General features: G+C 43.4%; 3 protein-coding genes across 4 annotated transcripts; 1 reads left to right on the top strand and 2 right to left on the bottom strand.

Moving 5' to 3' along the window:
- Positions 1 to 671: 671 nt before the first annotated feature.
- On the bottom strand, positions 672 to 7411 carry LOC133507661 (pre-miRNA 5'-monophosphate methyltransferase). Of its 2 annotated transcripts, none has more exons than XM_061832949.1 (2): positions 7293 to 7411; positions 672 to 2219 (listed from the first exon to the last, which is right to left on the bottom strand). In XM_061832949.1, exons 1-2 carry the CDS (start codon positions 7299 to 7301, stop codon positions 1686 to 1688), a joined length of 543 nt encoding a protein of 180 aa, XP_061688933.1. In that variant the 5' UTR covers positions 7302 to 7411; the 3' UTR covers positions 672 to 1685. The 2 variants fall into 2 exon arrangements, with proteins under 2 accessions (XP_061688933.1, XP_061688932.1); XM_061832948.1 differs by lacking the exon at positions 7293 to 7411 and adding an exon at positions 2890 to 3611.
- Positions 4187 to 5994, top strand: LOC133507662 (cytochrome c oxidase assembly protein COX14 homolog). Its single transcript, XM_061832950.1, has 2 exons — positions 4187 to 4344; positions 5669 to 5994. The coding sequence occupies exons 1-2, from the start codon at positions 4216 to 4218 to the stop codon at positions 5852 to 5854; spliced, it is 315 nt and encodes a 104-aa protein (XP_061688934.1). The 5' UTR covers positions 4187 to 4215; the 3' UTR covers positions 5855 to 5994.
- A 291-nt stretch (positions 7412 to 7702) lies between the features above and the next one.
- cers5 (ceramide synthase 5) lies at positions 7703 to 26504 on the bottom strand. Its single transcript, XM_061832947.1, has 10 exons — positions 25775 to 26504; positions 16494 to 16599; positions 16289 to 16419; positions 16036 to 16093; positions 15812 to 15862; positions 14914 to 15006; positions 12152 to 12280; positions 11971 to 12077; positions 10263 to 10419; positions 7703 to 7863 (listed from the first exon to the last, which is right to left on the bottom strand). The coding sequence occupies exons 1-10, from the start codon at positions 25945 to 25947 to the stop codon at positions 7714 to 7716; spliced, it is 1155 nt and encodes a 384-aa protein (XP_061688931.1). The 5' UTR covers positions 25948 to 26504; the 3' UTR covers positions 7703 to 7713.
- Between the last annotated feature and the right edge of the window lie 197 nt (positions 26505 to 26701).

Raw genomic sequence — 26701 nt, 5'->3', positions numbered from 1 at the left:
ATCTCTATATAATCAAAGGAATTGTCACTGTTTAGCATTGTTTTCATTTTTAAATTAAGCGAATATGTATGACATATAGTTTACAGATCATTGAAAATGATGGAAAAAAAATGCTAAAAATGTACATTAGGGTTAATTGTGAATGTAAAATAAAATTGTATTCATTGAGAAAAAAGTTAGAGATTCACATGTAATTTGAACTATTAATTTGTCATCTAAAAAAAAAAAAAAGTACTTTAATACGCTTGTAGTTTTTCAAGATACAAGCGGGGCCTAACGGTTCTGAGGACCCAGGTTCGTTTCCCGGCCCCGCCTGTGGGGAGTTTGCATGTTCTCAAAGTGCCTGCGTGGGTTTTCTCCGGGCACTCCGGTTTCCAAAGATATGCAACATCAATTGGAGACTCTAAATTGCCCATAGGTGTGATTGTGCGTGCGACTGTTTGTCTCGATGTGCCCTGCGATTGGCTGTCAACCAGTTCAGGGTGTACCCCGCCTCCTGCCCGTTGACACCTGGGATCGGCTCCAAGCACTCCCCACGTCCCCTTGTGTGGATAAGTGGCTATAAAAATGGAAGATTCAAGCTGTTGCTCAGGTTTTTTTTTTTTTTCCTTTTCTCGTCAAGTAGCAGTTTGGAGTCGAGTGAACAATTTATAAAGAAAAAAGAGGCTTTAGACAGTTTATTGCTGCTCCCAGTTTGTTTTTGGTCAAACTAAACAAAGGCAATTACATATTCCGTATTCAACCAGATTGTAAGAAAGTATGCTGGCGTAGTGCTAACACACAAAAACGTCATATACAGGCGAACTAAGCTTGTAGTGGTTTTGTCGAGGAACTAACCTTACTGCATCTTCCAGTTAACAGTTGTGACTATCTTTGCGTTACTGGTGGCGTAGTGGTACACACGCCTCCCTTTGGTGCAGGAAGCGTGGGATCGATTCCCGCTCAGTGATGGTGTGAATATCTACCTTGCGACTGACTGGTGATAAATTCAGGATGTAGACCGCCTTTTGCCTGAAGCTAACTGGGTTAGGCTCCAGCTTTCCTGAAAACCCTTGTAAGGATAAGACATGACATGGCTTTTTCTCTTTTGTGTAATAATTGTATTATACTGCCTCCTGGTGACCAAGCCATGAACACCAGAACAAGGAGCACAAGATCACGGGCGCTGATGCATGACGTCATGGTGCACAAACTATTAAAATGTCTTTTAATGCATGTTATATAAACTAAAATATTGCAGAGGTTTATTTTTTAAGCCCTCACCTTTACTTTGAAAAATGGCAAACGCGATTGAAAAAGCACATTTTAGGGTGGGGGCACTGAAACAAAGTGGCGCTTTCGTACATTTTATTATGGAAAGATGACTTGTGGCGGCACGGTGGGTCCAGCTGGTAAAGCGTTGGCCTCACAGTTCTGAGGACCCGGGTTCGATCCCGGACCCACCTGTGTAGAGTTTGTGTGTTCTCCCCATGCCCGCGTGGGTTTCCTCTGGCCACACAACATTTCTAAATTGCCCATAGGTGTGATTGTGAATGCGGCCTGCCATTGGCTGGCAACCTGTTCAGGGTGTACCCCGCCCCCTGCCCGTTGACAGTTGGGATAGGCTCCAGCGCTCCCCACGACCCTCATGAGGATAAGCGGCTAAGAGAATGGATGAATGGATTTCAGAGGTGAATGTTTGCTCATCACTTGTGCTTAAAAAGCAGCAGGTTCCTTCCCCAGGCGGTGCTGCCAAAGCTGCGCACCAAGTCCATGTTGCAGCGTCGCTCCAGGTGCTCCCTGGCGTGGGCGCTCACGTCGCCGCATACTCGAAGGTCCTTGAAGTGGTCAAAATCGGAGCGGCCCAGCTTCCGGAGCCTGCGGGCCGCCGAGCGGTAGCACTTCCACGGCTGCGCCTCCAGCAGCAGGTGCCGGCTGAGCTCGGCCAGGCGGGAGAGCATCCGGAGCAGGCCGGCGTCGCCGTGGTTCAGGTGGACCCACATGGTGACGGCAAGGCAGGCGGTCAGGTGGAAACGCGAGCACCCCCGGCGGGCCAGGTGCTCCCGGAGCGGCGCGCAGTCGCCGGTGATGTCCAGCGGGGCGAACGTGACCCTGCCCGGGAGGGGGTTGCCGTCCCGGGCTCGCCGGATGAGGCCCTCGTCCAGGTCCAGACCCAGTAAGTGAACGTTGCTTCCCTCTGGTGTCTCCACCAGATGTTTGTAGAGGGCGACACTGAGTTCCTGAAAGTCGGGGGGGAAAAAAAACAAACACCCACATTACCAGCAGGCCTTGTTCGATTGAAATAATCATCACAGGAAAAATGTAAATAAATAATGTAAATAACCCGTTCTTTTTGTGATGACAAATTTTAAAATGTTCATATCTAACCCGTGTCTAATAACCTGATATATGTTTGTTTTCAGGTATTATCGTTTTAATCCACATTCAAGAGTCCATTTTGCAGGATATATATATATATATTTTTTTTTACTTATTTCTGACTAACAGTAGTTTGAATTTGCTTGTTAGCTAAATATTTAGCTCCACTTCAAATAATTTACATTAACAAAAAATTACTTACGTCTGACTAACAGCAGTTTGGATTTGCGTGCTAGCTAAACATTTAGTTCCACTTCAAATAATTTACATTGAAATTCACATTTAATAATTCAAGATTTGAAAATGTAACGTGTAAATCGCATTTAACGTTAATATTTAACATTTCACGTTTGGAATTAACTGTAACAGTTGGCAAATGCAGTAATGTAAATGTAATTAAAATGTAGTTGTACAGAAAAATGACTCCATAAACTGTTTAAGGCTAGAAGTGATGTTATTTTTAAAAACCGCATCCGATATGATGCTATTATTTATTATTTTTTTTATCATTAATGTAAAAGTTGTACAAACCCCCGAGTTACAGCCCACGTCCAGCAGTAATATCGCCTCACGGCTGTCGTCGTAGCCTAAATCCCGAAGAAGCGTGGTGGGAAGAAGACTTAAACGGTTCTCCGGTGGATTGAAAGTGTAATAATTGATGAAGTTTCCATACGGAGCCGCTCCGGGGTCGTTTGTGTCCTCCTCCGCGTCACCGTCAGTCTCACTTCTCGCCATTTTTCTTAAACGTGTGTGTGGTGCAACGCTAAAATGTTTCCGGGTTAAAACAAACAGATTTGCGCTCACTGATTTTAAAACCAAAACTGAAGTCGCCATCCGCCATCTTGATACTCCCAAAACAACCATGCCGACCTTTAACTTGTTTAATCGCGAGTTTCGTGGTTGTGAGAAAACATTCCACAGGTAAATTGGAAAGATTTACTTTGACACTGTTAAAGTTTCTTTTAATGTTTTTTTTGGTTTGTTTTCTGAATATCTTAATTTACTTGAACAAAGTTTTGTTTACAGTTGTTGTCCACTGTTCACTCTGCTTCGGTTTTTCGCGAAAAAGCGATGTCGATATTTTCCCAAACTTCATCAGTGGATAAGCAAGAAAACACATTTTCTGTGAAATTGTTGATGAATTTCATAATACAGAAATCTGCAAATTGAATTGGATTTTCAAATGTGAGGAAACAAGTTTCAATTTTGTGTCTGAAATAGGAAGTCGCAGAGCCAACAAATGAACAATGCATTGAGCATGTTTTCCCATTGCGAGTCCTTATTTCCCAAAACATATCTAACTGATTGACTTAAAATTGAATGTTTTTATGACAAAAATGCATGCCAAATTTGGAGGAAAAGCCCCACCATAATCCAACCTGTAATCCATGTCCTCCACGTGTTTTGGGAGTACCAAAATGGCAGCCAACTGTCTCCACCCAATCTACATACCGCTCGATGTGTACGCGCTATCCATTTTTTTTTTTTTTTTTTTTTAAGAGATCAGTGTTTGAGCCTCTCGTCGTCCGTACCCAACGAATATATTAAGTGTTGCTACATTTTGATCGCATTTTTGAATTGAATGGAAAACAGCGAGGAAAGAAAAATCAAAGTCATCATGTGTATTAAAAAATTGCCATCAAATGAAGTCACGTTCACGTATATAATAATAAGTATATATATATATTTTTTTTTTTTTACATCAAATACCTTGGAAAAAAAAAGTTATTTTCGTGGTGATATTAAAATATTCGTATCAAAACCGTTTTTTAACCCGGAAATGTAGCGGTGACATGAGGGTTTTCACAATATCGTTTACTACGTCAGATGGCGCTGTGGGATTTGTCTCCGGAGTGAATGAACCGTAGAAGAAAAAGGTTACCTCTTCGGTTTCCGTACCTTACGAAATTGTGTCAATATTCGTCGAGCCGCGTTGACATTGAGTGCCGTAAAAGCACTATTTTGCTCCATTTGAATAAAGGCCAGGTAAGGACGTCGTATGCAAGTACATTAAGATATGTCTGACAATATTTTGTAATGTCCGAAACATTAGCTGAAATCTGAGCATAGGAACGCGACGCTTGCACACAGAGGCATTGGTTAGCTTACATCGGTGTCAGGAAGTCATACAGTGAGGTACTAAAATAATAAGGTCCGTGGCGTGAATGTTCATGCAAAGCAATCGAGCGTAAAACTATGTTGTTTTAAAAGTTTGTTGAAAAAATATCCAGTAATTGAAAATATATTTATTGTCATTGTTTGTGTCTAATACTGTCTATTTCTTTTCGACACAGACTTCCTTGTGCAGTCGAAAACGAGATTTTTTTTTTAACATGTATTTAAACAGTTTGAGAGGTCAAAGTCTCTAAATAAACATCAAATTTACAAGTAGGATGGTTTCGACCAATGACGTTGAATAAAAACTGCACTTCGCGCAGACCCATTTCACGTGGTAATTCGGCTTCAACATCCGGTCTGGGCAAAACATTGTTTTTGGTACTTTTTCACGTGAGTTGACATCCTTTGATATCCTTACAATTGAACATTGTGAAACATAATTTAGGAATACGTTAGGTTTATCTTTTTAATGTCAATATGGTTCATTCTTGTTGTGCTGTTTAAGTAACTTTTCTCCGGTATGTTTCAGTTCAACCTTCATCATTAATTTTTATAATTATAAATGTGTAAAGTGTATGAATACAATATTATGAAGGTCTGTATCTCCTATTGCATACGTATGCTTCAATGTATCTTTTAAACCTTCCTGGGCATGCTGCAAATGTTTAAATTATTTTCATGTCTCTACGGATCCAAAATATCCCAAGTATATAGATTTATCTTATAGTTTTACATGCTTTTGCCCTGACTGGAAGTCAGAACCTGTTGACCATGGCGGAACCAATGTTGGATGCAGAGTGCGCTGTCTAGTTTTTATTCTATGTCATTGGTTTTGAGAGTCTGAGTAATTCTGATTTGTGTGCGGATTTTTTTTTTTATCATTATTTTTAGAGCCTATCCTTGTCTTCGCGCAAAAACTCCCCTTTTTGCTGTTTAGTTCCCAGGCCCGTTTTGGTATTGCTTAGTGGAGCGAGTTTTCGAACTTTTAATTGAGATAAAAGCATCTCTTTGCAATTTGTCCTTTGGCAACAATTAGCAATTACACTTTTTGGAGCATCAATACCTTTTAATATTTGAGTACGTAGCATGATAAATTTGTCTAGTACGCCGCAAAATTTTTGTTCAGTAAATTTTAGTTTGGGTTCATTTCGGTGAAAGTTTCTGAATGTTTTTCCTCCTCTTTAAAAACAAGGCCATCGCCATGGTTACCGGGAAGCGTTTGGCCGACATGGGGTACCGGGCCTTCTCGGCCTCCATGATGCTGCTGACCCTGTACGGGGGGTACCTGTGCACCATGCGAGGGTACCGCTACATGCAGAGGCAAAAGGAGCTCAAAGTGGCTGCCGAAAACCAGGATCCGGAAATGATGAAAGACTGAAAACGGGACCGGACCGACCCGGAAACGACCCTTTGCCCGCCTCCACACTGGGACATTTGTGATTTTAATCATGTTGCTCACATTAGTTTGCATGCAGTTGTCGGTGCGGAATTAAAGCATCTTTCAACGAGGAACCCTCAGGCGCTCTCGTGTGAGACGACTTTTGTCTCTAAAGCCCGCTTTCCTAACATCTGTGCTGCGAGAAATTATACCGTTTCATTTACCGTAGTCGGTCTGAAAATTCATTTAGTATAAATAATGATTTTTCGTTTATCGAGCGTTGCCAGGGACTTATAATGACAGGCACAAGAAAGAAATTAACTTCCGTTCAATGGCAGAAGGTTTGTGTCATTCATACAAAACAATACTTTGCTTTGTGTTCAACTAAAACAGGCCCGCATTTCACATTCGGTACATTTGCGAGTACAGTAAACGGAAATGAGATTATGATTTTTTTTTTTTTTTTTTCAGGATCTCAGATCCAGAGCCCCTCACATAACTTAGTTATCTTGATTAATCATTTAACGGGAAATACTTTTGTTGCATTGTTCGACATTAGCCCAGTCGCCCAAGCTGTTCACCAAGATCATAAAACTCAATTTAAAAAAAAAAAAAAATGATAGACCTAAGTATCATAAGTATTTGAGCACCCTGCTGTATTCCTTTTTGGTCATAATTCCACTAACTGTGTTTGGAGGAAAACGAATGATGAGTTCCATCCCAAGAACACCGTCCCTACTGTGACGCATGGAGGTGGTAGCATCATGCTTTGGGGGTGTGTTTTTTTTTTTTGCACATGGGACAGGACAACTGCCCTTCATTCAGGAGAGGATGAGCGCGGCCATGTATTGTGAGATTTTGGGGAGCAACCTTTTTCCCTCAGTCAGAGCATTGAAGATGGGTCACGGCTGGGTCTTTCAACATGACAATGACCCGAAGCATACAGCCAGGAAAACCAAAGAGTGGGTCCGTAAGAAACATACCAAGGTTCTGGCGTGGCCTAGCCAGTCTCCAGATCTAAACCCAATAGAAAATCTTTAGAGGGAGCTGAAATTCTGTGTTTCTCAGCAACAGCCCAGAAACCTGCCTGATCTCGAGAAGATCTGTGTGGAGGAGTGGGCCAAAATCCCTCCTGCAGTGTGTGCAAACCTGGTGAACGACTCCAAGAAACGTCTGACCTCTGTAATTGCAAACAAAGGCTACTGTGCCAAATATTAACATTGCTTTTCTCAGGTGTTCAAATACTTATTTGCAGCTGTATCACACAAATAAATCATACATTGTGATTTCTGGATTTTTCTTTTTAGATTATCTCTCTCACAGTGGACATGCACCTACGATGAAAATTTCAGATCCCTCCATGAGTTCTCAGTGGGAGAACTTGCAATATTGCAGGGTGTTCAAATACTTTTCTTCACTGTATCTCAGTCTTACTTACCGTTAACATGCGGTTACTGTGTTTTTTCTTTCAAGAGTTTGACGACGTCCCTGCCGTCTTGAGTTGAAGCCCGCAAAATTTGCATAGCACGTCTTTCACGTTCCACATCGAGGCCTTTTGTGAACAACCAAGCCAAATTTACTTCAGGTTGAGTTTGTGAACGTCTTGTTCTGTGGTCCCTTTGCTCAGTTTTGTACGGTGAGAAATTAATATTCGAATGGGAAGTTGATAAAAAAAAAAAAAACTGTAAAAAGTAGCACACAGTAGTACAATTAGAGGCAGTGGAGTGGAGCAGTTTGTCCCGTTTGACGTCACTTGGCGGGTCAAAAATGAACACGGCTGGATGTGATCCAGTGTGAACCATAAAAGGAGTTCATATGACCTTCAAAATGGAGACGAAAAAAAAAATAGTCTCAGGAGGTCACGTGGGCGTGGCGGGAGGTCTGCTCTTGGCGGCAGGGCAGTGTCCGTTGGTGCCGTTTTCGGCTTTTCGCGGATGCGTCGTCCGGTCTGACGCCGGCGACTCCTCCTCGGAGCTGCTCTCCACGTCGCTGCGCACGTCGTTGCACACCTTGACGGAAGGAGGCCAACACATTTCAGGTGAGAAATTCATGTTGAACGTCGCTTGTACAATTTCTTTTGACATTGACATCATGTGCTGTTGATGCTACATAGCCAAAAAATCCAAAACCTGCCAATTCACTTCCACCTTCCTCCGCTTGTAAAGTCGCCAGATTGACGCTAACTTTCGCTTAGCTTAGTGTGGAAGTGAGCAGAAGCTAATTACATCGCATACAACCTAAAGCCACGGTTTCATAAAAGCAACACGCAACGTTCTGCAGTCACATTTGTAAAAAGTACGAGTGCGGTCTGTCATGCCCGCAGAAAAAGTTGAGGGTGTGTGTTCCGTTTGTAATTATGAGTGTACCCCTTTAAGAGCGGAGGGGAGCGGTGTCAGGTAAACTAGGAAGTAGAAGTAGGCTGAGCAGCAGCTCCCGTGTGCTTCTGTGTTTATTAAAAAAAAAAAAAAGATGTCAGGCTGTGGTTCACTGCGCTGGATCGGTTTTCATGGTCGCTGAGAGTGTGCAACAAGTCAATTGCGCAGTGGCGCAGCTTAGAGGGAACATTCGTCAAGACTGCACAAAATAAGCGACGTCTTTCAATATCTATGTATTTCTTCTCAGAACAAATTTTCCACGTGTGATTTTTCTGACTGTTCAATAAGACATTCAAACAATTAATGTTAACGTGGGCACGGTGGCGCAGCTGGTTAGCGCGATGGCCTCACAGTTCTGGGGACCGGGACTTAAATCTCGGCCTGTTTGGAGTTTGCATGTTTTCCCCGTGCCTGCGTCAGTTTTGTCCAAATTCGAGCAAAAAGGCAAACTGCACCCTGAACTGGTTTCCAGTCAGTTGCAAGGGAGAATATCCACACTGTCACTGGGAGGGAACCGAACCCACGGTGCCTGCACCAAAGACAGGCAAGTGTACCACTACACCATCAGTGACTGGACAACTGAACTTCCACAACACGGGTATGACTCAAATTAGCGTGTTAAAACTTAAAAATGTTTTAGTTTTATCCAAAAAATAAAGTGTTTGTGAAGCAGTTCGCTGATTTAATAAATGCATATTAAAAATATATTGTTGTTTGCCAAAATCCCTTTGGGGTCGCCCAAAACCCCCCAACTTCCTGTTCAATTAACGAGTGTCAGAGCTTGCCTTTTTTTTTTTTTTTTTTTACTTTCCAATACTGAGCGGGTTCATGTACTAATAAAATATCCATAAATACTGGACAAACAAACAAACTACCGTAGTTTCCGGCCTATAAGGTATAAGGCCTATAAAGGTAAGAGTGAGAACGGTGGAATATATGTGCCGAAGAAGTGACTTTTACCGGTCCAGCCCTGTTAGTGCTGCACTAGTGTGTTACTGCCGTGTCTCAGTGATTTTTACTGGAATGGTTTTTTTTTTTTTTTTTTTTTTTTTTTTTTTTTTAGTGTGGCACTAGCGTTAGCGTTAGCATGGTGGCGACAGCTTTACACTCTCTGTGTACCGTCTTTCTTTGTAAATATCTCATGTTTCAATGTGGGTACTTGCGGATTTTACACAGGTGCGGCGTATGTATGTACCAAATAGTATTTCCTTTACAAATGTACTGGGTGAGGCTTATAACCGGGCGCGCGCTGTAGGCCGGGAATTATGGTACACGAAGACTTACAGCGAGAAAGAAGCGTAAAGTCGTCAAAGGCGTGGAGAGAGGACAAAAAGGAGCAAAGAAGAAGAAGGAAAAAAATGAGGACGAGCGCTCAAAGCACAAAAACAGAAAGAAAGATGAAGTCTGTCAGTCCACAGGGAGAAGAACCGAACCGCTTCTGCAGAGACGACATAAATGAACACACACATACAGAAAACACACATTTGTGGAGGGCAGTTATGGGAAAAGTACTCAAACTGTCCACTTAAGTAGAAGTAAAAATACTTCAGTTTATGTAATATGCAAGTGTTCTTACACATTGGAGATTTCAAAATTCTGTGCTTTTTCCAAACACGTGATGGCATATTCTGAGCCAATCATAATCAATTATTTGTGATTTCTTTCATACAAACATTGTAGCTTGCAGTTCCAGGCGGGTTAAAAAAAACCAAAAAAACTTCAAAGTTCAAAAATGTTTAACAGTAACAGTGTCGTAAACCTCAATACCTTTTCATTCAATATTTTCCATTTTCTATACTTATCCAGAGCGGAATTTATGAAATGACCCTGAATATATATTTAAAAAAAAAAGACCTGATTCAAAACTGATTCAAGTATGAAGCTGCACAAAAAATATTCAAGTACCAACTACCAGAAAGATCTGCTTAACTACACAGTACAGGAGCCTTTGTACTTGTTCACCCCCACCCCCACCCCGCCCAATGTTGAGGACCCCCGGGGAATTGGGGGGGGCAACCCCGCTTGAGACCCACCTTGCCCCTCAGGACGGCTTTGATGGCGATCCGCGCGATGAGGTAAGACCAGACGACGTGCAGGACCTGCAGCACCAGCAGCAGCACGTTGAAGAGCCACCACGACGGGAACGGCCCCACGATCAGCCAGCTCTCAAACATGGTGGAGTTCAGGACCCTGGGACGCACGGGGAACATGAAGTTCGCCGTAATGATGACAGCTTACAGGGGAGCGGAAATTGGTGTCAAGGAAGTACAGTATGTAGAAGTGATTCGTCTTGACTGAGACCTACTTTGGGGTGAGCGCAATGGGTTTTCACTGTTTGCTCTCATGCATTTAGGATATGCGGTAGGTAAGCACCAAAGCCAACATACAATAAATATAATAAGTCTACACACCCCTGTTAAAATGTATATAATAGGCAATTAATGTGAGCTGTAACGAGAAAACCTCAACTGAATAAAAAAAAAAAGTGATAGCATTTTGGGAGGAAAGGTAAAAAATAAACTGAAATGTGTTTGCACAAATTTCCACACCCTCTTTTAGCTGCGACGTATAATGTGGCTTTGTACATAATTATCCATCCATCCATTTATCCTCACAAGGATAGTGGGGAGTGCAGGAGCCCATCCCAGCTGTCAACGGGCAGGAGGCGGGGTACACCCCGAACTGGTCGCCAGCCAATCGCAAGGCACATAGAGACTAACAGTCGTACTCACAACCAAACCTAGTGGCAATTTAGAGTGTCCAATTAATGTTGCATGTTTTGGGGATGTGGGAGGAAACCGGAGCACCCGTAGAAAACCCACGCAGACACGGGGAGAACATGCAAAACTACACACAGGCGGGCCCGCGATCAAACCCGGGTCCTCAGAACTGTGGGGCCAACACTTTACCAGCTGCACCACCATACCGCCGTTGTACATAATTAATGACATTGAAAGTCGTGTTGTTGCCACCACTTTAAGTGCCTGTCATTAACCCCAAAATAATCTCCATCTGAAGGCAATTACACTTTTCCTGACATTTTTGTTTCAATTTCCAGCACTGGCTGCTATTTGGAACTGCTCTTAAGTCCCTCCCCCTTGACTAAAGCTCAGTTGCAGGCCCCAAAAGTTCAATCTTGATTTCATCAGACCATAATTAACCATTTGGGAAAACGTGTCAACACTGTGGGGTAAAGGGTTCTACAATTCCTGCTACTCTTCTGTCTTCTTGGTGACCCCAACGAGAACCAGGGCTATTGAAAATGGATGGTTGACAGTGAACAACTGCCACATGCAACCTTTTCAACTCCGCTTGACTGACAGGAGATTGTCATCAGACCCCCCCCCCCCCCTCGCCACTATTAGAGGTATAGATTTCGAATACAAGCAAGGAGACGGACACTGAATATCCTGGATCACGTTACACTGGACAGGCTCATCCATTTCCTCTCCATAACAGTCATCTTAACATGTTGGTGCTCCGGAACTACACCAGGCCTGTCAGTGTCCTCCGTCCATTTTCGACAGGACGTGCTGTCTTTTAGCTATTGGCCAGAGAAGTGGAGTGGTTGCCAGTCAACCTCGCGAGTGGAAAAACGAGCAAATCGTGATTAAATCCGACATGCATGTGCTGAAGCCTCGCCCGGCTGCCTTTGCGAGGGTTAAGTCGCCTAATGGATGGTGGCAACTATTCCACCATTCTGTCAACCTTGTATACATATTTCAGCACATTCAGACTCACCATATTGGAAATATGACAAGCCGCGTAGCGAAGAAGGTCAAGCTAAATACGATGAAGAGGAGGTCGCATAGCCGCTGATACTTGGCGTAGTTGGCCAGTTTGGCGCCCTGATGACAAAGAAAGTAACCAGCGTGTCATCGCTTCCGTGAACGCCACCGATCGGGCGTCGCACTTCACCGACCTCGAGCAGGAAGTCGGAGGCGTCGTGCACAAACATCACCAGGGTGCCCACCCGCACCATGTTATTGGCGTAGGAGAAGCTGATCAGGCCCACCGTCGCCAGGTGATGAACAAACATGGCCACGAAGTCCTGAAACAGAGTAAAAGGAGGATTTTACTCACTGCCAGCCTTCCCGGTTAACGTGGATATTTGACGTTTAAAGCCGTCAATGGCAGTGAACGTGTTAATGATACTGTCAAGTGAATTCATAGATATTTGTTATAATAACATTAAACATTTGAAGATTGCTCAATAAATGTGCAAAGACTAAGAACTATTTATTACTCAATTGTGGAGGCAAAGTGTGTTGTTTTTTTTTTCACCATTTCAGTTTTTATGATTATGGGTGGGCGTGGCTAAAAGGGCCCCACAAGCCGCACTTGGGTGTCTCGCGTGAGTTGTCCCTCCCTCAATTTGTAACACCTTCGTTCGCGTTAGTGGTTCTCTGTGGCTCGATAGCAACATACAGTTTTAGCAAACTAGTTTTGCCTACACCCCACAAATACATCTCTCCTACCACTACCGTTCGCGTGTGCACTTCGCATAGAGAAAGACGAAAGACCGAGGAGGAGAAGGCAGATTTACAAGACTTTACAGGGACATAAAGTATTAATGAGTAATACTTTTGATTTTGGTTCTACCGTAATTTCCGGCCTCCAAGCCGTGACTTTTTTTCACATGCTTTCAACCCTGAGGTTTATGCGGTGATGCGGCTAATTTGTGCATTTTTTCTAACAGCCGCAAGGGAGCACTTGAGTGGAAAAGGTAAGAATGAGACCGCTGGAATACATGTGCCGAGGAAGTAACTTTTACCGGCCCTGTTAGCACTGCGCTACCGTTAGCGCTGTGCTAGCATGTTGCTGCTGTGTTACTGTCATGTCTCAGTGATATTTACCGGTAAGTTTTATTTTAACCAGTCCCATTACTGCGGTAGCGTTAGCGCAACACTAGTGGTAGCACTAGCGTCAGCGCGGCGCTGGCATTAGCATTAAACTATTTCTGTGTCCAGTCTTCCTTTGTAAATATGTCGTGTTTCAATGTGGGCACTTGTGGCTTTTACACAGGTGCGGCGTATGTATGTACCAAATGGTATTTCCTTTACAAATGTACTCGATGAGGCTTGTGAAAAGGTGCGCTCTGTAGGCCGGGAATTACGGTATTTCTCTTACAAATACCTCAGTATGGGTGTGGGAAGAAATTTCACTTCTTTGCTCTTTTTGCTATGATTTCTGAGAGGGAAAAAGTCCATTCGTGCATTCTGAAAAAATAGCTGCTACCCTGCTACCATATTTGGTCAAATTGGAGGCATTTCTGATTGTAAATGAGCCTAAACGTGTGGTCTACAACAGGTGGAATTTATCAACACGGATGACTTACTGGTGCTGTTTCTACTTAACATTTCAAATTTTGGTACACTGAAAGACATTAGAACATTCTTTTTGCATAGTTGTTAAATTAGCCCTTTCTGCACTAGAGATTTGACATTTCGGTGCAAATGCAGTAACTTGGGAGTTGGCAAAACTAGTGCCGGACAAAAAACAAGAACAAGGTTAAGAAAAAATAACTAAGTCAAGAATCAGGTTAAAGAGACACGAGTAAAAGGCATCAGCCCACCAAGTCAAGAACCGTGTAGAACAGTGGTCTCAAACTCATTTCACCTCAGGGGCCTGTGGGCACATTCCAGCTGAAGCTGGCCCGCACAAAATAGGATAAGCAAGGAAGCTGGTGTAAACAAGTTGTGTGCAAAACTACTCATGAAACTCTCCATGGCAGCACCACTGTCACTTTTCAATGAAAATGTTTCGCTGTCACGTCCCTGAGAGCCACAACCCCACCGCGATTGGTCGGTTCGTCAGCTCTGCACGCAACCCTGTAAAAGTGCCATTCATATAAAACTTCAGGGCCGCGCTATCATTTAACTTTCATAGTCAGGCGGGGGCCGCAAAATATCATCTTGAGGGCCGCAATTGGCTTGCAGGCCGAGGGTTTGAGACCCCATGGTGGAGAAGAAGTCAAAAGCAAAAGTGGCCTTTGGTGGAGGAAAGGGAACTGTACTGCTTCGCCTCATCTCCGTTATATCCCTAAATTTTGTGCCATCACTGTTTGCTTGCATCATTTCTATGATCTTTTCTTCATGTCAGGATTCTCAGCTTTTTGTGAAGAAACGACTTCAATGGGTAACGACGGCTCCAACGGGCTTTCTAACTGCGGGAAGATTTCACATCCTTTGCATAACTGTGAGTTAAAAAAAGAAAAAAAAGTTTGTCTGCTGCGGTATTCACCATGTCCTGTATACATTTGTCGTACTAGGGTGGCTCCAACTACTACGACTACCGGAGACAAATCCCTTGTGTGTTGTCTACATACTTGGCCAATAAAGACGGTTGTGATTGAGCAGCTTTTTGTGAACAGTTAACTTTCCATCTAGATTTGTCTCTTCTGCTGCTTGAGCGTCACCAAAACGGGTCTGAGACTGCTGCTGCCGCTGCCCCTGCCCTGTGGAATTTGCACGGCAGTCACATGAGAGTGGGCGCCCTCGTGCTATACGCGCGCACACAAACAGATTGACTGGCGCAAGCCGCATCGCCGGCCACTTGTCAGGAAAACAAAAAACGTGGCCTTCTGAACTCAACTTTGAGATTCTTCGTGTAATTCAAGTGGAGTCAGCACACGCATGTACACACAAAGCGGTAGTAGTGTAGTAGTAGTTGTGTACGTCTCACCTTCCGTTTAATGTCAGTGAACTGTGAAAACAAGAGTGACCAGTAGAAGGCCAGCTCCGTCACGTAGTAGCAGTAAAGGGCGGGCGTCAACACCTTTGGCGAAAGGAAAGACAAAAGATATTTAACATTCATCGACGGGCTGGGTGACATTAATACATTTCGGAAAGAGCAATAATAGCTTGGATTTTTTTGTTTTGTTTTGTTTTTGAAAGTCGAATGATCTGTCAATATTTTTTTTGTGAATAAAAGAAGCTGTTAAAAAAAAAAGAAAAAATTTAACTTCTATCCCTTGCTTCATTTCAACTTCAAACGTAAACTGATTATGATTCACGTGTTGTTTCGGTCCGCGATATGCTGGAAAATGGGCAAAAAATGTGGAACATCGTTTTACAAAGTAAAGCAGATGTTTGCAAATGTCTTACTTGGATTGAACAGAGAAAGTCATCCTGTTTTTATAGGGTGCGACAAAAATACGAGAATATTTAATGTTGAGAGGCTGAAAGAAAATTTCAAGATAATGTCTCTCAACGATTAACTGACTCTAAAAATAGTTGTCGATGAATTTGATAACCAATTCGATGTCGATTAATTAACTGTTGCACCTTTATTTAAAGCTCCTGTTCTGATACAGCTGAACTTCCAAAGCCTTCAAATGGACATATTATGGAAAATGTACTTTTTTTTTACATTTCTGAAAATCTATCTTTTTACTAAGTCGTCGTGCACTTCCGCCCCACTTTAACGTAGCCCAGAGGTCAATTTACGTAAATATTCCCATACCAAGTTTCGCCGCCCACGACCTAGTAATCTAGGCTGTGGGAAGATCCAAAGGCACTTTCGAGCAACGGCCCGTATTTCCACAATGAATTATGCAGGTGTAAAACGCCGTACGACGTACCTGATAAGGGTAACCATACCAGCAGTGCCGCGTATCCCACATCCAAGGGGTCTAAATAATTCAAATGACATTAATATCATGAAATGATATTAATTCAATTCACCGAGCAAGTAATTCAAATTTTACATGAATTCAACACAGCGGAAAAAGATCAAATTTATCTTAAAAAAAAAAAAAAAAAAGAAATGCTACTAATCCTCGCTAGATCCATGTGGTGTGCTCACCTGCCAGAGAAACTGGAAGCCATACATAAATATGCTCAAATAAAATGTTAACCTCCACCTAAAACAGATAATCCACAAAAAATGATTCTGATTACAGCGATTACAATCAAATTCAAGCACACACGCAGCTCAGTGATAATCTGACTTCAATTTCAATTCAAGACTATCGATTATCAGGTCTCCCGAGAGTTCTCTTAACTAAAATGGAGGCAAAAAAAAACAAAAAAAAAAAACACAACCACAGAGAACTTACATGCTCTCACAGAACTTAGCGTGCGTGCTGGGTTTGTCTTGGTTCCTGCGCTGTCGGAACCAGCGCTGCACCTTGCGCACCTGCCAGTCCAACTGCTTGGACAGCCCGTCCAGATGGCGCGAGTCTGGATTCTGCCGGGGAAAGACATGAAGTGCGCTTCGTGTGATGAAAAGCATTGATTTAAAAAATAAAAAATTATCATCACCTTTGTGATGGATGTAAAGACTTTCTCCAGCACTGCGTTGGGCTGAGCTTTTCGTTCGACGTCAGGATGAATGTCGAGGAGTCTCGCACACGTACTGGCGACAAATCTGTCAAAAGAAAAAAATGCACATAATGTAAATGATTTATTTTCTTTTTTTAATCTGGAAAAAAAAAACATTTGCTATTTGCTGTCACGCTTGTCCTCATTACGTTTGGACCTGCTAACCACGGAGCCACTGTGGCAAGGGCATAAAAATGAAAACTTGCTTGACCAACATTTTTACAGACAATGCAGATACATACAGCACATTGACGACAAAACAACTCCACTCACGTTCACACATACAGTATGGACAATGCAGTTGTTATGTTTTTGCAATATGGGAGGAAGCCTAAGTACCTGAGGAAAACCTTCTTCAAATCTACACAGACAGGCTTTTGAGTCAAGATTCGATTCCAGAACCTCAGAACCGTGAGGCACTTGTGCTAAACACTAACCCCCACCGTGCAGGTCGTGACACATCCTGTCTTTCAATACATTATACTGATTACTGCTCAAGCTCTGGATCGGGAAAGTATGGTTGTTGTTATAATATTATGATACCGTACTTATCGCGGAGTGGCGATAAGTAGCGTAATTTCTGCCCTATAAACCGCGACTTTTTTTACATGCTTTCAACCCTGCGGCTTATGTGATGATGCGGCTAATTCGTGCATTTTTTTCCTAACGGCCGCAAGGGACACCAGTGGAATATATGTGCCGAGGACGTGGCTTTTACCGGTATGTTTTTTTTTGTTTGTTTTTTTTAGTGCTGTGCTAGCATGTTGCTGCTGTGTTACTGCCGAGTCTCAGTGATTTTTAACTGCTTTTTTTTTTTTTTTTTTAACCGGCCCTGTTAGTGCCGCGCTAGCGTGTTTCTGCTGTGTTACTAACGCGTCTGTGATTTGGTTTTTTTTTCCCTTTGTTGGTGCTGTGCTACCACGTTGCTACTGTGTAGCTACTGCGGCTGTTTTTTTTTTTTTTTTTTTTTTTTTTTTTCCCCCCAAAACCAGCCCTGTTCATGCTACCGTGTTGTTGCTGTGTTAAACTAAGGTAAGCTATTAAAACTTTGAAAACTCTATCTGTGTACCGTCTTTCTTTGTAAATATGTTGTTTCAATGTGGGTTTCAATGTGGGCATTTGCGGCTTTTACCCAGATACGGCCTATGTATGTACCAAATAGTATTTCCTTTACAAATGTACAGGGTGAGTTTTATAATCTGGTGCGCTTTGTAGGCCGGAAATTACGTTACTCAATAAATACAACAGCCCCATAAAATCCAGAACCAAGACCTAAACACAATTAACATCTAAACTTACGTGCTCAAAACTGGCAGCTTTGTTTTTGTCTGAGCACTTCTGTCAAGATAATTGACTGATATCATTGTTATACATATTTTGAATATCACGGTTGAACTGAGCAAAAAGACCCCAGTCATTCATTAACGCCACAACAGAGGAAAAGCAAGGGTCAGCCATTCCTGCGGTTCCTATCTTATGATACCCCAACAACCTGCCATATTCCTCTGTCAGAAGTCCGTGTAAAACCAAACAGTGGGCTTAAAACCGCACCATCCTCTGATTAAAGCCCTGAATTCCATGCACAGCACTTTTAGATAAAAACGTAGGTCAGCTATGCTCGTCACCTGTTTCAAGCGTTTTGTCAAATTCAGAGTCTGTAAGGATCTGACATCTTATTTTTAGGTATCTTTAAAAAAAAAAAAAACACTTGCTATGGACGTCGCTTGTCAGGAGCAAAGGTTAATTCGCGTTACTCGTACATTGAGTAGAACTTGAAGATGCCTATTTGCGGTGCCGTGGGTTGCTCAAACAGATCTGAGGTGAACAAAGATGTTAGGTACTACAAAATGCCTAAAATTGTCACTAATCAAGGTGATGAAGCGCGAATTCTCAGTGAACAGAGACGAATGTTATGGAAAAAGGCGATCTATCGTAAAGACATCATGACGGCGGACCAGTGGGATCAGACACGTGTCTGCTAAAGACACTTTGTAAATGATTAGTTCAGTCTTATTTTTTATAGTTAGGTTGTTGTAGCTAACGAAAATTGGGGTCTTGGTGGTATTTCGTAAGGTATTTGCCCGAGGCAGCTCAGCGGTTGACGTCACGTGGAAACAACCCAAATCTTTCAGCCAGATCTTTCAGATCCTGGAAGTCCACGGACCTGTAGTGTTTGAACTGCTCTTTTGTGTATCACGAGACATGAAAAATCAGGTAGTTCACCACATCGATGTATGTCGCGCCTGGCCAGTCGTTTCTCTCTGTAGAGAAATCTGTCGATGGAATTTCACAAGGATTCCGTTTAAAGGCAGCGATCTTCGGGTCATACCGCATGCGGCTCTCGGCTGTCAGAGAATTGCAGTACGGTCCGCCATTAACATTGCCGATCGCAGCAGTCAGGTCCTTCGAAACACTGCGGTTTGCCATCACTACAGAAGTGAATACGTATAAACCTTTAAATTTGCTGTCTTCGGCTGACAGTCGTGATTACCGCGTCTAACTGGATACAAAGATCTCGGGAGGGAAAATGGCAGCGCGCAAGCGTGTCTGGGTAATTTGGCAAAAAATGTGACGTCAGTGAAAACATGAGGGCAGCAGAACAGCGGTGAGGTGTGCCATTGGTGTGTCAGAATTCAAGGTGGAGGTGGGACTGCATCAGGGATCCGTGCTGAGCCCGTTCCTGTTTGCAATAGTAATGGATAGGTTGACAGATGAGGTTTGACTGGAATCCCCTTGGACTATAAATGTTCGCAGATGATTTTGTGATCTGGAGTGAAAGCAGGGAGCAGGCGGAAAGATGGAGGCACGCACTGGAAAGGAGACGAATGAAGATTAGCCGAAGTAAAACAGAATATATGTGCATGAATGAGAGGGATGGAGGGGGAAGTGGGAAGCTCCAGGGTGAAGAGATAGCGAGGGAGGACGACTTCAAATACTTGGGGTCAACAATACACCACACTCTCCATGTGTGGTAAGGAAGTGAAGAAACGGGTCCAAGCGGGGTGGAACAGTCGGCGGGAGGTGTCTGGTGTTCTATGTGACAGAAGAGTCTCCGCTCGGATGAAGGGCAAAGTCTATAAAACAGTGGTGAGCCCGGCCATGATGGACGGATTAGAGACGGTGGCCCAGAAGAAACAACAGGACGCAGAACTGGAGGTAGCAGAAATGAAGATGCTAAGGTTCTCGCTTGGAGTGAGCAGGTTGGATACGATTAGAAACAAGCTCATTATAGGGACAGCCAAAGTTGGATGTTTTGGAGACAAGGTGCGAGAGAGCAGACTTCCATGGTTTGGACATGTCCGGAGGCGAGAGAGTGAGGATATTGGTAGAAGGATGGAGCTGCCAGGCAAACGAGGGAGAGGGAGACCAAAGAAAAGGTTGATGGATGTTGTGAGGGAGGACATCAAGACTGTGGGTGTGAGAGAGGAAGATGCACGAGATAGGCTTGGATGGAAAAAGATGACACGGCGGGACAAAGCCGAAAGGAAAAGAAGAAGAAGTGGAAACAACCCATTGTGGTGAACACACAAAATTCTCCAGCACGCCACTCGAGGGTCGATGCCTTTTTGATCAGTTGCGTGTGCTCACTGGCTTGCTTCTCGTGGCTGAAAAAATATCTGCCATTCTCAGACAAGTTTTGGTTTGCTACAGTTGTCGTCTTTGGGTGTTGAGCAACAACACAGGCGGGTGTGCAACTGTCTGTACGAGACTAAAGCCAGGCTGGACGAACAACCCTGCCCCTTCATCTGACATGATCGCATTCACACCACTCGTTTTCTCCGCTCTTTATTGTCCCTCGCAAGCAGCTTAAGCTCTCGGTTTTCCACTATTGTTCAGATCGAGCTACGTGAACCTTTATATAACTCACACTAAGCGTGCCTGAAGCATGTACGTACAGGTACAGAATCTCACAGAGTGAGTCCACCGCTCACGTTGTGAATATTTTAATAGAGCGGGAAAAACACGAAAGGAATGACACTTTGCTCAAAACAACACGCAGCTACAAATGTCTGAACCGAAACGTCAGAAATGTTGCTGAATATTGCACCCGAACGGCCAAGTTTGCCTTTTTGAAAACTTCCTCCTTTCTGTTCACTACCAAAATTATTATGCAAATGATATTGGTATCGGTTTTTCCTCAATAGTCGATACAAATGACAGTTATCATAATTATCAAGTGATTTGAATGTTACTGAACAAACCTAACAATGAAACATTTTAAAGGATGCAAATAGCTGTTGAATGGGCAGCAATATTTTTAGGTCATATTTAAAAAACATATTAACAGGTCAAGTTGCATTTTATCATTGAACCCCCATATTTCACAGGTGTCAAACATGAGGCCGCGGGGGCCAGATCCGGACCGCCACATCATTTTATGTGGCCTGCTGAAGCAAATCATGGACTTCAGTTTTCTTACTAATGTCTGCGCCGATAGTGAATATTAGCTTCACTTTTAACAAGATCAAGAAACCGAAAGCCTTTTAACTCCAAACTCATCTGTTTTCCGAGCCACTTCGCCTCACAAGGATCCCAGGGGTGCTGGAGTCTTTCCTAGCTAACTTCAGGCAAAATGCAAGCTACACCCTGAACTGGTCGCCAGTTATTCGCAGGGCACACATAGAGACACTGTCCGTCACTGAGCGGAAACTGAGTCCACGCTGCCCAAAGTCAGGTGATTGTACCACTACACCAACAGTGACGATAACATGGTTATCACTTGAGAAGAAAAGAATATCGTTCAAATATCGATTTATATTGGGAAAACGATTCTATTTGGGTGGCATTGTGGATCAGCTGGTAAAGTGTTGGCCTCAGAGTTCTGAGGTCCTGGGTTCAATCCTGAGCCCGCCTGTGTGGAGTTTCCATGTTCTGCCCGTGCCTGCGTGGGTTTTCTCCGGGCACTCCGATTTCCTCCCACATTCCCAAAACATGCAGCATTAATTGTCAGTAGGTGTGATCGTGAGTGCGGCTGTTTGTCTCAATGTGCACCGCGATTGGCTGGCGACCAGTTCAGGGTTTACCCCGCCTCCTGCCCGTCGACAGCTGGGATTTGCTCCAGCATTCCCGTGACCCTTGTGAGGATAAGCGGCAAAGAAAATGGATGGATGGATAGATTCTATTTGGACATAAAGGATTCTCTGCCTGACGTTGACCAACAAATAATGAATTCCCTGGTGTTCAGATTATGATGAGTCCATAGAAAAATGTAAAAGGGATCTGTACCCACCACATTTGAGAAGCCCTGCAGTAGACCAGGTTTCACTCAGTGGCCCTGACCTGACTGGTAAAGTCGCGTTGCATTTTTAAACAAGCCAGAGAAGGAAGGAAGCAGCTGACAAAGGACACCAAAGAGGATGTTTAATGCGTGGCATCAATAAAAAAAAATTTCCAGCGGCATTCAGCCTCGCTTCCAGACAATGGACCACAATGCGCTTCCAAATCCGGGCCCCGGGCACGCATCTCGCAGCCTGGCGGCCTCCCCGTCCCGTGACTCGGTCGGCTTAAGAAGGACCGGGTTGTGCCGCGTTGAGACGCTGCCAGGAGCCAGGCAACCATTGCAAGTAAACAAGAAGAAACTGGTTCGCCGAGCGGGGAACGAGGGCGAAATGTATTCAGCCAGAGCAGCCAATACCAAAGACGGATACTGACGTCACGAACGAGTGCCTCACAGCTACGAGGTTCTGGGTTGTTCCCATCCTTAAGTGGCTTTTCTCCAGGTACTCCGGTTTCCGCCTGCATTCCCAAAACACGTATTTAAGGTTCATTTAAAGACTTGAGAGTTGTTCATTGACGTAAATGTGAATAGTTGTCTCTATGTAATCCCGCCATGTACGGAGCGTCCAAAGCATTTCAGAACCAGAACTGTGATCTGTTTGTGCCCATTTGGTGGAAGTGGATTTCAAATTCACATGCATTTTACTTTTTCACTGTTACAACATAACTGTCGTGTTTTTTAATTTAGCACTCCATATGCACCAGTAAATTATTATTGCGCATGTTTATAGTTTCCAATGTTTAATTCCTCCAACATATGAATGGGGATCAAAGTATTTAAATCAATATCCAATACAATCGACTCAAAACTTTCAAAATCAAATTGAATCACAATATAAAGAATCAAAATGGAATCGAATCAAAGCGCTTAACAAAACCCGAGATCTAATTTGAATTTCATTACTCATTTTTTTATCTATTTATGTTTTTAAATATTTGGGTAATTGATTTACTGTGAATGAAAAATCCGATTAAATTGTAATAATTCTTCATGAATTTTATTAAATTACTTGTTTTTATGAGAACAAAATTTATAACTACTTTACACTGTGGCTCAAATGGTAAAGCGTTGTGGCCTCACAGTTCTGAGGTCCCAGGTTCAATCCCAGACCCGCCTGTGTGGAGTTTGCGTGTTCGGCCCATGCCTGCATGGGTTTTCTCCGGGTGGGAACTCCGGTTTCCTCCCAAATCCCAAAAACATGCAACATTAAATTGGACACTCTAAATTGCCCCTAGGTATGATTGTGAGTGCGACTGTTTGTCTCTGTGTGCCCTGCGATTGGCCGGCAACCAGTTCAGGGTGTGCCCCGCCTCCTGCCCGTTGACAGCTGGGATAGGCTCCAGCATTCCCTCTGACCCTCGTGAGGATAAGCGGCAAAGCTAATGGATGGATTAATGGATACAAATTTTACAGACACATTTCCAGTTTTATAAATCAAATGGACAGATGTCAAATTTGTTGTCTTTCAGCTGGTAAAAAAAAAAAAAGAAAAGACGAACAATGACGTGAGTTTCAGCCAAGGGAAACGAGGAAATTCTGCCCCAACCAAACGACTCGAGTAAAGTGGGACTGTCAAATGGTACCGCTCCCTCCAGAAAAGGTTTTTACGCCTACACGCCTTTCCATAAAACATTCTGTCTGCATTAGATCTCCTCCTCAAGTTCCTCTGCGACGTGGACTCTCCACTAAATCCGACTGGGGCCTTATCTGCGCCGGGAACGGAGAAAGGTCGGGCCGGCAATAAAATCGCTTGACATCATTTCCACGTCGCGCAAGAACGAGTCACGTGGATGGACAGGGGAAAACCCACAAAGTTCATTTCCGGTTAAAGTTAAAAAAAAACAAAAAACACCAAAACAATAACAAAACTAATGGCTAAGGGACATCTCTACTTTGCTGAAAACCTGGCAGGCGTGGTTCTGTGGTTGGTGGATGTCATCCCATCATCGCACATTGTCATTGCCTAATAAGACAAATTAGTAGTAGTATTACGGCCTTGAAATAAAATTCACAAAATTCAGATTTCTCATTTTCATCCGTTTGTTCCTCCCTTTCCATCAAAATAAAATTGACATTGATCAAACTTGGCAAACACAACTCGGAATCCATGTTATGAATCACCTTAAATAATTGACACTTTAAGAGCAATAAATTAACACTCATACATCCATTTTCTTTTTTGCCACTTATCCTCACGAGGGTCGTGGGGAGTGCTGGAGCCTATCCCAGCTGTCAACAGGCAGGAGGGTGGGTACACCCTGAACTGGTTTCAGCCAATCGCAGGGCACATGGAGACAAACAGCCGTACTCACAATCACACTTATGGGCAATTTAGTGTCCAATTAATGTGTGTTTTTGGGATGCGTGAGGAAACCGGGACCTCAGGACTGTGAGGCCAGTACTTTACCAGATGAGCCACCGTGCCGACGATAAATTAACAAATATTCAAATTTCTTTTTAATAAGGAAAAACTGCAGTGTAATACTCTACTTCAAGAACCATGGAGTAATAACATAATTCAATGTAAAGCCGATTTAGTGCCGCAATCCAATTCATGGTGCTGCTCCTTCTGGGTGCCCGCCTTGGTAAATGGGCAGCAGTAAAATTCAGTACAAAGTGAGAATAGATGTACTTATTGTACTAGTATTGAATGTGACTTAGTAAGATGCTGTAATATCTGTTCTTTGTCGTAGAGGATAAAGAATACAGAATACACCTGTGTACACTGTTATGTACTAGCCACCCAAAGCGTTAGCATGTCACCAGCGTATTTGTTAGCATTAAGCTCAGTAGTTTTTTTTCACAAGACAAAACAAATTCGTTTTAAATATGCAATGTTTTAATTCTTTGTGATTATTATTATTTTTTTCTGTGCAGCACGACAGTCCACTGTGCCTGGGATTGCTGCTAAAATTCATCAGCCGGTGTGACTGAGCGCTGCCGATGCTGAAAAATCTTCTTGTGATTAACGCGCATGCGCATATATTTTGTAAACATCCGGCCAGTCTGAAACATCCCCATCCACGCTTCAACATGTGCCATTCGACAACTCGTCGCCGAGTGGTCACGTTCGCTATGGACGTCTCAGAAAGACGAACACAGCGAACATACATATATGTGTATATCTTTTTAATCAACTTTTCTTTAAAGGTTAGGGTTAGCATATAACGTATTTTAGCTCCGCTATGTAGCTATGTAGAAGAAGGGGAACTATGAGACCGGGGGATTTCCCAGTAAGCGTTTGCTACGTGCCCAGAGTTCCCCTGTTAGTAACACATGCGCAATCCCCACAAGGGGACTTTTCAGTAAGGGGGAGCGCTCAGACCATCACATCGGGTCGATGAGGAACCACTCCAGCCACCACTGTTTTGGTCTCTTTTTTTTTTTTTTTTTCACTTGCCCGTTAGGTTTTCTATATTTAATAAACATTTGTGTGCAAGGAAAATAAGCGCCGTCGGCCATATCACAACAACAAAAGTTGCACTTCCTGTTCTATGTTTATCGCTACAACGCATTTTCCCTCTTTGCCATCATGGTACCCCTTTGTGGGTCCACACACAGGAAAAAAGCCAAAGAAAAAGCGAATGACCTGTTAAACTAATAATAAATAAATTAGGCTCATAGTTGGTGGTGATTTAAACATGAGGGGGCGTGGTCCCAAATCGGCAGCATGAAAATGGATGACAACGTGATGTCACTTGATGTTTTGGAGCTCAAATGAAGTTTAATGTAATGTCGCAGTCATGTGGAGTTATTCTTTTTTTTTTTAGGAAGATATTTGTCGTGGGAAAAGAAAGAGTAATAAATGTAATAAATCCACTGGTAATAGTAATAAGTGGAAGTAAAGCAGCAAAAGCGGTGCGTTGTGCTTGCTAGGGACCACCTATTTGGGCCTCAAATGGTGATGTTTTTTTTAGTTTTTATCATTATTATTTTTACGAACCTCTCGAAGAGCATCCTGAAGGCGAACATCCCCACGGCCAGCGGCAAGGCGGCCAACAAGTGCCCGGCTTGGGGGTACTCCACCCCGGCAGCCCGCTCGGAGAGGTCCGCCCAGGTGACGTTGTGCGGCAGCCAGAACCTCTCGTTCCAGAACCAGGCCGAAAGGCCAGCCATTATCCCCGCCGGCGTCGTCACAGGAGAAAAGTCCAGTTTGAAGGCGAAAAGCAGGTTTAAAACGTGTAGCGGGCGCCCCCCCCTCCTTCCTCAACCAGCTGACAAGCTTGCCGCTCCGGATGAGGGGGTCCTTTTCCGGTGAATTTCCCAAAATAAAAGTTCAGCACCCATTTGTCCAAGTTCTTGACGGGACATTGCTGAATTTAAAATTCAGCATTTACACGTGTACACCATTTCTCTATTCCGCACATTTTCTCGTAAAAAAAATGAAAAAGTAAAAGATAAATAAATTGTAAAATATGACTATAATCACATCGTGAGTCGAGCACTGTTGAGTGAGATAATCCCGACATCAAATGACGCAAAGTGTCAAAATTCAAATTTGCGTTTCGGCCAACTTCACCCACGCGTTGAACGTCCACCAACTCCTCGAAACGCGCTTTGTTTATTTTGAAGGCAAAAAAAAAAAGAGGCGCCGCGTTCGTCGGCGAACTTGACAGGTCGCGACCCGAAGACGAAGGAAGTGCAACCCTTGCTTCTGCCCTCCTCACCGAACTATTTTCATTTATTACGCAACGTCGCGATTCCGTTGCGTTTGTGTTGTGGCGTTTGTCATGTGATATTCAATAAAAGCTTTGATCTCAAACGTGGTTTCCCAGGTGGAGAGAAGGATGCGCTTCTCCTCTTCCGCGGCGCGACATTACACCCAAGTGGCCGCTGGTAGTAATTGCATCTTTTTTTTTTTTTTTTTTTT

Source organism: Syngnathoides biaculeatus, chromosome 10 (assembly GCF_019802595.1).
Source record: "Syngnathoides biaculeatus isolate LvHL_M chromosome 10, ASM1980259v1, whole genome shotgun sequence".
NCBI lineage: Eukaryota > Metazoa > Chordata > Actinopteri > Syngnathiformes > Syngnathidae > Syngnathoides > Syngnathoides biaculeatus.
Note: the sequence above shows the minus strand (reverse complement) of the source record. Positions and strands in the feature narration are given on the sequence as shown.